General features: G+C 50.1%; 1 protein-coding gene across 1 annotated transcript; it reads right to left on the bottom strand.

Moving 5' to 3' along the window:
* Positions 1 to 8,406: 8,406 nt before the first annotated feature.
* Positions 8,407 to 10,180, bottom strand: TRMT12 (tRNA methyltransferase 12 homolog). The gene has a single exon (XM_040979329.1). It carries the CDS (start codon positions 10,087 to 10,089, stop codon positions 8,782 to 8,784), a length of 1,308 nt encoding a protein of 435 aa, XP_040835263.1. The 5' UTR covers positions 10,090 to 10,180; the 3' UTR covers positions 8,407 to 8,781.
* Positions 10,181 to 10,533: the final 353 nt, after the last annotated feature.

A 10,533-nucleotide genomic window follows, 5' to 3' on the forward strand; every position in this document is an offset into this window, starting at 1 on the left:
TCTTCCTCAAGTGATTTTCATATTTCAACAGTTATGAATCGCTGCCAATCTTGCCACTCCAAGCACTATGAGGTTCTTGAGGATTCCACTGATTGACATAGTCCATCATAGAGTCTCTGTTTGCCCCGTATTTCGTTGCCAAGATATAGCTGGGATGGTTGGTTAACTTGTTCTGTCTTCTCTCTTTTCTCGGTTAGGGTTCTGAGTCCAGCATTTTGATTGGGGAGATCTCCAAAGAAACTTTGAGGTGTTCTCAGACCTGATTCTTGTATGTGCTAGCAAGTACAGGGCCCGGCTCAGTCCATCGCCCCAATCAGCTGGTGTTTGCAATTGCTGGGTTGGTTCTGTTTTCACTTCCGACTTCCACTGGAACCAATGGGTATTGCAGTCCAACCTGGCTCTGCCCAGCACATACTTGGCCCTCGCATAAACCAGTGGGAGCTGCAGCCTAGTTGGAGCGACCCGTAATAACCCCCACCAGGCTCGCCCCCTACCCTGGTTTGCCAGTATGTGTAGCAGTAGTCCAGTCTGTCCCACACCCCATTCCACCCCAGCCACTGTCCTAGTTTTGTGCCCTCCTGTGGAAGTGGTAACCCAAGAGGGAGGAGCCCACTATTTCCCTTCCAGGCCTCTCCCACTCCCAGATTATGCACTCTCCAGGTAGTTCTGTGGTTTAACTTGAGCTGCCACCTTCTGCCAGCTGATGCTCTGGCTAAGCCCAAACAAACCTCACCCACTCTAGTTTTGTTTGCACCAGTAGGAAAAATCAGCCCATCCTAGCTTTTCCCTGATCTAGTCCACATGAGGCGTACAGGTGTTGTAGCCCTGCCTAGTCTGGTCTGCCCCCATCCCAGCCCACGCTCTCCAGCGGGAGTAGCTGTCCAGCAAAGGAACCCTCCCTTATTCCTCTGCTGGCTCTGCCCCCTCTCTTCCTTGTTCTCACGCTTGCTGGTTGGGCACTGCGGTCCCTTCCCGTACAGGCATCCTCACCTTGGCATTCCATATTGTGCACTAGTCTTTGTTGCGATCGAACCTGGCTCGACGCACACTTTGTTCTGGTGTTTGGATTTGCCAGTGGATAAGTGGACAGATTCAGCCTGGTCTTCCCCCGACCCCTGCCAATTGTATGCCAGTGGGTAACTTTCCATGGCCTATTCTGGGCTGTTTCCTATCATGCTTCTTGCACTTACCTGCCGGGTCTGTGTCCTGCCAGAGTTGCCCAGGCTCCTCCATCAGAACCTCTTCCAGTGCCAGGTTTCACTCTTACCAGTGGGTCCAAGAGCCGGCCCTACTCAATCCACCTCCAGTCATAGCAGGAACTGTGGCTTTTCCTGACTGGCCTTCAACCCAAACTGGTCCTTGCTGTTGTATGTTTTAGCCCAGCCATGGTTTGCCCATACCCACATATGGCTCACACATGGCTCTTAGGTTTTTTTTTTAAGATGTATTTATTTTTACTGGCAAGGCAGATCAAAGAAGGAGAGACAGAAAGATCTTCCATCTGCTGATTCATTCCCCAAGTGTCTGCAATAGCCAGAACTGAGTCAATCTGAAGCCAGGTGCCTGGAGCCTCTTCTTGGTTTCCTACGTGGGTGCAGGAGCCCAAGGCGTTAGGCTGTCTTCAGTCACTTTCCCAGACCCAGATGGGAAATGGAGGAGCCAGGACATGAACTGACACCTACATGGAATCCTGGTGCTTGAAGGAGGAGGATTAGCCAATTGAGCCATTGCACTGGGTCCAAGCCTTTAGTTTTTAAACTTTGAAGAAGTTGACTTTGGCAGTGGGTGCCAAGATTTTTATTGCTTATAATGGAGACGCAGCTTTTGGAAACCCTTACTCTGCTCTGTTGGTGTAGGATGACAATTGATTGGATATACAAAAGCAGAGAGATACTTGCAGCCAGGTCTGTGGAAACAATTGATGGATTCCATAGACAGGCGTATGGGAACTGTGGAAGCACCTCAATACCTCCTCCGTATTCTATGTGACCCTCAGTCTATGGCTGATACCACTAATAAACTTTGGCTCTTGGCCATCAGTATTCCACGCGTGTGATTATCGGCTCTGGGCACTAAGTCCATCACTGCTGGACAGTGAACAGTTTAGGAGTCATCTGCTTCGTTCTTAACAGGGAGTTGGAAAATGGCAGCAGACTCATGGAGGCAGCTTTAGTATAAAATCTAGTCCTTCCTGCTTCAATTTTACTTCAATTCCTGTGATCATGTTTGATTATCACAACCAAGAGGGTGACCCTTCTTTGCTGATATCTTGGCACAAAAATCCTAAAGTGAATGGGAGACCTCAGCAGGTTAACGCTTAATATGATTGGGCCAGTGCTGTGGCATAGAAGGCTAAGTCTCTGTCTGAGCGGGCTGGCATCCCATATGGATGCTGGTTTGAGCCCCAGTTGCTCCACTTCTGATCTAGCTCTCTGCTAATGTGCCTGGGAAAGCCAGGGAAGATGAGCCGAGTGCTTGGGCCCCCACATTCCATGAGGGAGAGCTGGATGAAGCTCCTGGCTCCAGACTGGGCCAGCCTGTTGCGGCCATTTCAGAAGTGAAGCAGCAGCTGGAAGATCGCTCTCTCTCCGTATCTCTGCCTTCCAAATAAAAACAAAATACATAACTAAATCTCAAGAAGAAGTTGAAACAATTTCATTGCCTGATGAAAATTTTATTTTGGGGAGAGAATTGGGACTTCTAGACTTAAAAAAAATTGTGGAGACGAGAAGCAAAAACCCTCCATGTGGTCATTGGTTGTGAAAGAAGTGGGGGAAACGGATGAACAGATTCAGTGTTCCTTATCTGAAAGGCTGGGGCTAAATGTGATTTGGATTTGGGATTTTGAATACTTGCATATACATGACTTGGGGAGAGAGGAATGAGACCCAAATCTAAACACAGAGTGACTTCATTTGTTTCATGTGCACCTTCTGTCCGTAGCCTGAAGGTCCTTTTGTACAGCATTTTTAGTGTGTTGTGTTTTGACTTTGCCACATGAAGCCATGTGGAATTTTCCACTTGTGGCCTCCTGTTAGCACTCAGAACAATTCAGATATGAGAGTTTATCAGACTTGTGGGTTTTCATATTAAGCATGTTTATCCTGTATTAATTTCCTATAGCCAGTTATTCCAATCTTAGTGGTTTCAAACAATACAAATGTGTCTTCTTCTAGTTCTGGACGTTAACAGCCTGAAAGTCTCAGCAGCGCCGTGTTTTTCCAGAAGCTTCCAGGCAGAACCATCTCTTTGCCTTTTTCAGCTTCCAAGGGCCCTTGTAAACGTACTGAGTCCACTAGATAATGTCCTTGTCTTGAACTGTTGACAAGAATTTTACTGTAAAGTCCCATTGGCCATAGTCTTAGTTTACTTTCTGCAGCCATCACAAAATTCCAGGCTGAGTGAATTATGACAGCAAAACTGTTACTGAGCATAGGGTCCCGGAGCCTGGGAGGGCCACACTGAGGGGCCACACCCAGTGAGGGCATGCTGCTGAACCCTGAATGGCAGAGGGCAGCAGACAGCAGAGTGTACCCAGGAGGGCAGGAGGTTGAGGAAGCTGAGCTTTTGTAACAACCCGGTCTTGAGCTAACTAACCCACGCTCACAGTCAGGGCCTTTATCCATCCTGAGAGCAGGGCCCTCTTGACCTGCCTCTCAAAGGCCCCACCTGTAAGTGCTGATACAGGAACAAATTACATTTCAACACGAGTTTGGGGAGGACGGTGGGCCTTTAAGCCAAAGGAGCCGTGTAAGGAGCCATATTTGCAGGTTCTGGCACATGGGTCTATTTGGAGGCATTATTCAGCCTTCTGTCTCCACTCTTCCATTCCCAAATGTGTCTATCCTGTTCGGGACACAGTGCCATAGAAGGGATGTTGGTTTCACGTGTATGCTGCATTCCGGTGGACGCCATTCCGTCTTCAGAGCACACTCTTCAAGCTTTTGCTTCTGCTTTATTTTCAAAAAGTTTTCTCACAATTTTATCAACGCAACACTTTCTAGGTTTTGTAGGAGATGGTAAGGCAGATGGCACAGCTTCAAGCCCCATGACGCATCTCCTTTGTTATAAATGGACCCTAGGTCAAAGGCAATGTTATGTAGGAGACACGTTAGTAGATCGAAGGTCTGCAAACTCCTGTGCGGAGCTGGCCACGAATCAACTGCCCTTTCCGGGATGGAAAGAAGCCAGGCTGATGGATTGCTCCCCAGTAGCTCCTCGTCCCTGAAGCTGGTGCCACACAGCGGGTCGCTTGTGGCTGAATGAGAATGAACACACGACACTTAAAAATGTGTGAGACGAGGCCGAAATAGCACTTAGAGAAACAGCATTCAACACCCAGCATTCAGTGTGGTCCAAGCAATGCCCTCTGCACTCTGCCCGTGAAGGTGGGAGAGAGCAAATGGTGTGCCAAATACGCAGGAAGAAGACGGCTGAATTAAAAACACAGCAGGTAAGTAAATGAACAAAAAGCTAGTTCTTTCAGGTCATTAGCCAGTTTGCTCACAAGAGAAAGGGGACACAGAATCAATATCGATAATGAGAGGTGGGTCGGTGCAGATTCTACCCTGCTTTCCAGGACACTGCATCCGAATGCCTCACGCTCACCTTCCTGAGATCCCGGTTCCAATCCAGCCGTGGAACACTGCCACCTAGAGGCAACCAAGGATACTGCAGTAGGGATCAGATAGCAGATTAAGGAGTTTTTTTTGTTCTGTATTTCTGTTATCTTAACTATGAAAAGGCAGCATGTGCCCATCCACTACAAACATATACTAGAATCACTGCAGACAGTGCGGCAATAATTTAGATTAAGATACTCAAGTGAATAAACACAAAATACCTGTGATGGTGGAGGGCAGGGATGATAACGAGCAAAGCATGGCAACTTGTGAGGCTGGAAAAAGGGAGAGTGAAATTGTTACTCTATTGTTATATATCCTTGGAACATCCCTAAAAAACACATTTAAAAACATCCAAGATGCCTTGAATTACCCTACAGTGTTTTTTAAAAAGATTTATTTATTTATTGGAAAGTCAGATATACAGAGAGGAGAGAGAGAGGAAGATCTTCCATCTGATGATTCACTCCCCAAGTGAGCGCAACAGCCGATGCTATGCCGATCCGAAGCCAGGATCGAGGAACCTCTTCCGTGTCTCCCACACGGGTGCAGGGTCCCAAAGCTTTGGGCCGTCCTTGACTGCTTTCCCAGGCCACCAGCAGGGAGCTGGAAGGGAAGTGGAGCTGCCGGGATTAGAACTGGCACCCTTATGGGATCTAGGCACGTTCAAGGCAAGGACTTTAGCTGCTAGGCCACGGCGCTGGGCCCTACCCTTTTAAAGAAGTTGACTTTTTAGTTACAGTTCTTCCCGCAAAATCCAGATCCAAATGGCTTTCTTAGGGATTCTATGAAACATTAAAGAAGTCATAAGAATTCATGGTCCAGCATAGTGGCCTAGTAGCCAAATCCTCGTCTTGCATACAATGGAATACCATATAGGCACCAGTTCTGATCCCGGCGGCCCTGCTTCCCATCCGGCTCCCTGCTTGTGGCCTGGGAAAGCAGTGGAAGATGGCCCAAAGCTTGGGATCCCGCACCCATGTGGGAGACCTGGAAGAGAATCTGGGCTCCTGGCTTAAGATTGGCTCAGATCTGGCTGTTGTGGCCATTTGGGAGTGAATCATCGGATGGAAGAACTTTGTATCCTCCTCTCTGTGTATCTGCCTTTCCAATAAAAATAAACAAATCTTTTAAAAATTTACAACAACTCTTCCAGAGAATGAGAAATAAAAAGGAATATTCCTGAGTCAACTCATTCCCCAAGGCCAGCGCTGCCCCGGTGAGCACAGTTCTGGAACCTGGCTGTGTGGACAGGGCTGGCTCTCAGGGTTTAAACCTGCCAGCAGGCCCCGAGGTCACGGAGGGTGAGGCGACGGTGTTCTTCGGCTGTCAGAACCACCGGGGACACGCTTGTGAGGAATGTCCGCTGTGTGATGCACAAGTTACAAGTTTTAAAGTTTGAGAGGAGGGCAGGAGGGCATCTTCTGGCAGAGCCCTCATCCACCAAAGATATAACTGACCAGAAGGTACGTCTATTTCCCTTGACCCTCTGAGGTCACGCTGCATGTATGTGATTGGAAGCTGCACCTCAGGTCATAGGCAGCAGGCAGAGACCTCATGTGGCCCCAGTGGTTCCACCAGACCGGACAGCTGAGGACAAAGATTCTGAATGAGAATATATTGTGAAATGTTTTAGTATGTTAGGATTCTGATGAGATGTGAATTGATAAAACGTTACACATTAAAACCCCTCCCTCTGCTATACCACAGGCTACGCTGCACGGTGAGATGACTGCTTAATTCTGCCGCCTAGCGCACATCTCTTCAGCCCTTACTCTGCCCTCCCTCCAGCAGGGGCTTCAGACCCCTGCACAGGGCATGCAGACGCACCCTCACGCCTGGAATGCGATGCTCCATGTCGGCCACTCACTGATTCCTGTCCGTCCTTCGGCTTCCAATGCAAGTCACCAGATTCTCAGGGAAGCTTTCTCTGACCTTCTTAGCCAGGCGCACCCCGGCATGGGCTCCTCCTGAGATGAGAAAGCCTGAGCATTTGCGAGCGTATGAGCTGTCACGGGAAGTGTTTCAAGTGGTGTGAGACTGATGAATGCCTTCGCCATCATGAGAGGATAACATCCACGGAGCCCAGGATCGAGTCAGGTTTTGTCCACTGTTTTATTTCCAGTGGTTATCACAGTGGCACGTAATCTGAGAAGGGAGAGAAAAAGGGGAAGGGAAACTACACCTGCAGTTCAAGAGGGCATGAGTCTTTACTTGCATGCCATCTCCACTAGATGGCAGCATTACCAACAATTGCAAAACCTGGACCAGGATTTAGTGCTGTTTGGGCCCCAAGAGTTGTAAGGATTCCTGTTCTACCACTGTTCTTTTTATTCACCTCTATCATATATATATATTCACTGTATCATATATATAGATGGATTACTATCTATATAGATTTTCTATATATAGAAAATATATATAATTTTAAAAATACACAATTTATTTGGTTAATCTACTATCAAGGATATCAGAAATATTTCTGGCCTATTAAAAAACCCAACACTTGGACTGAACTCCTAAATTGTAGAAGCAGGATCCCAGCCGCTTGTCTCCCTATGCTCAAGGTGTCTTGCCTACCTTTTATTAAAAGGACTTCACTAGGGGCCGGTGAGATGGCTTCGTTGGCTAATCCTCACCCTGAAAGTGCCGAAATCTAATATTAGTTCTGGGTTGTGTCTCTGCAGCTCCACTTCCCATCCAGCTCCCTGCTTCTGGCCTGGGAAAGCAGTGGAAGATGGCCAAGTCCTTGGGACCCTGTGCCCACAAGGGAGACTCAGAAGATGCTGTTGGCTTCGGATCAGCTCAGTTCCAAGCATTACAGCGATGTGGGGAAGATCTGTCTCTCCTCTGTAAGTGTGCCTTTCACATCTATATCTATATATTACATATGGAATTCACTGGCCTAAGGGTGACTTCACAAGGTTCTAATGACCAGACTCAAGGAGTCATTTGTTTCTTCAATAGATAACAATAGATAAGAACTTCACGGCTGTGTTGTCCTGGGGTGATTTATGGAGGGAAATTCCTGGTCTGCATGGAATGTAGCTGCCACCCTCATGTAACCCACCTGGCCATCATAAATGCCCTAAACAGTACTGCATCACTGGCCAGAGGAATGTGTCATGAGCTCCACATGGAACTTGGACATGAGCTGGTCATGAGCCTCTCAGCCCCAATTTCAGTGTATAAGGCCCTTCACCCCTAACTCCTTAGGGAGCCCAGGAAGTAAAGCCCTAAAATCAGCACCCTTATGGGATCCCGGTGTGTGCAGGGTGAGAACTTTAGCTGCTAGGCTACCATGCCAGGCCCTACAGAAAGATCTTTCATCTGCTGGTTCACTCTCCAAAGGGCCACAGTGGCCAAAGTTGAGCCGATCTGAAGCAAGAGCCAGAAACCTCCTCCAGGTCTCCCACATGCATGCAGGATCCTAAAGCCTGCTGTTTTCCCAGGCCACAATCAGGGAGCTGGATGGGAACTGGTGCCCATATGGGATGATGGAGCTTGCAAGTGGAGGACCAGCCTGAGCCATCGCGCCAGGCCCCAGAGCAGTGCTTCGTAGAACATGTAGAACATCGTGCTCGTAGCCACTTACGAACGTCCAAGTGGCAGAATGAAGCTAGTACACTAGAGTGCTTCACATCTCCTTCCGTCTTACAATCAGAAACAGTACAGGAAACACCTTCATGCCCTCACTTGGCATGCTTATACAACCACAGAGGCCTCACCCAGCTCCCTGGCTTCCATGCCAGCCTCAGCTGGAATGATTTTGGAAACTGCATCATTTCTTTCGTCTGTGCACAACTGTTTATTAAACAGCCATGTAAGACAGTTCTAAGAAACCATCATTTTTTCAAATAACAAAATCCAGGGCCAAATGAACAGAGAAACGTGTTCCCAAGAACTGAGGATTCCCAACGCACACTAGCACACAGCCGCCTTGCCTCAGTGAGCCGCACTGCTTTCCCCAGACACGGTTCATTCACAGTGCAAATAAAGCCTCAGTGACCTGGCTTGGAACAGAGCTCCTTTCAGGGCCACCAAGTGTTAAGACAGATTTTCAGAAGACAAAACATGTCGGAACCCAGTCGGAGCGGACACAGGAGGGGCCGCTCACACAGGGCTTCGTTGTGTTGCAGGAAGTACCTCCTCTAGTCAGCTAGAGGAGAGGGCGGCATTCCAGATCCAGGACGACGTGGTCCACGTGGGGCGCGTAAGACTTCACTAGCTGGATGTGCAGGATCTGTGTCGTCCACGGTCTCCCGTGTACCTGCTGGAGGAGAGAGGCAATTCGAGTGTCTGCAGCTTGTGCCCAGCGCTGCCATTCTGGCTTGGTGGCTGAAGGCACTTTGCTCCCGGGATCCCCAGCAGCTCCATTTCCCTCTGGGCTGGCGACTATTTGTTCAGGAGTACAGCAGGGCTCTGACTCCAGCTCCTGGCTTTCAGGACCTTGGGGACTCGTCCCTGGGAAGCATTCCACATTCTGGTGGATGTGCAAAATGCCCCCGGTGTCCTGTCGAAGCACTTTGCAGGCAACGGGCCAACCCTCCTCAGAGCTGGGAATCAGCCCCAAGTTCACCCTGTCAGCGACGTTAAACAACTTCAAGTTCCTGTTGTCCCCAGAGTGGATCTGGCAGCGATCTGCTACACCATTGAGCTCAAGGTTCTTTCTTAGTGCAACTACAGCGTGGGGGTTCCACTCGCAGGCATGGACAAAGGCAGCACCGGCATGAACTAGGAAGGGCAAAGTAAAATAGCCAATCCCCGCATACAGATCTACTAGCACTTGTCCCGCGCAGGCCAGCGATGCCACGCGCAGCTTCTCGGTGATGTTCCCGAAGGAGAACATGCATTGCGTCACGTCGAATTCATATCGGATGCCATTATCCACATGCTCCACCCAGCCATGGTCGCCCAGCAGCAGGGTCACCGCCGGAGTCCGAGCGCCGTCGGGGGATACTCGCCCTCGCCTTGCCAGGCGCTGCACACCCAGGGCCGAAGCAACCGTTTCCCAGAATCCGGGTTCTAGATCTCCCCATCGCTCGGCCTGGAAGCATTCTTCACTCAGCAACAAGAGGTTGCCATGCCGCTGCCAGGATCTGGGCAGATCGGCCTCCAGCTCCGCGGACCACGTCCCTCCTCGGGCCTCCACCCACCGCCTCACCGCCAGGCACAGTCTCTGGGCAGGCGGGCAGCTCCGGGCCCTCCTGGACGGCTCGGGCTGCGGCAGCCGCGTCCGCACGCAGGTGCTGCCCGGGGCCACGCGGCCCGTCAGCTCCCGCAGGTGCCGCTCGGGGAGCGGCCCTCCCAGCACCGGCAGCGCCAGCGTGCCGTCGGGCATCTTCCCCACGCGGTGCTCTCGGTCCAGGAGCTTCTGCTTCTTGAGATACTCCCGGTAGCGCTGAGTGAACCGTGGCTCAGTCGCAACTGCATCGACAGCCACGGGCTCCCCAGCTTCTCTCGGCATGATGCTGGGGTCCACATTATCCCCGATTCCCCAGGCGAAAAGTTCCTCTTCTCGGGGTCCAACCACGGCCGGGCCCGGGAGAAAACAGCTCCCGCCGTTAGGGCGGCGCTGAAAGTGACGTTAAAACAACAGGCCGGAACGAAGAATTTAGTCGCGGTCATTGACGATGGCGTCGCCGTTGCCGAGTGAAGCCGCTGTCGCCATCTTTATTGTGGTTAGCCAATGTTTGCTTCAGCCTATGAGGAAATTAGTAACAAGGAATCGTTTCATAAATTAAAAGACTCTTTGCCAGAAGTGAGCGCCAGGAATAGCGTTCCCAGTTCCCTTTTCTTGCAGAGGCACCATCATCGTGTCACTGTTCCGTGGCCCAAGAAGTAAGCGTGTGTGTCAGATGGATCCAAGTTCCGGTAAGTCACATCACCTGGCAAAGCTGGACTGTCCACC

This window comes from Ochotona curzoniae, unplaced genomic scaffold (genome assembly GCF_017591425.1).
Source record: "Ochotona curzoniae isolate NIBS_2020 unplaced genomic scaffold, NIBS_Ocur_1.0 contig_3190, whole genome shotgun sequence".
In the NCBI taxonomy this organism is placed as follows: Eukaryota; Metazoa; Chordata; class Mammalia; order Lagomorpha; family Ochotonidae; genus Ochotona; species Ochotona curzoniae.

Bases quoted from the DNA above. Each gene is read 5' to 3' on its own strand.
- TRMT12 (XM_040979329.1), bottom strand. From the start codon at position 10,089: ATGCCGAGAGAAGCTGGGGAGCCCGTGGCTGTCGATGCAGTTGCGACT.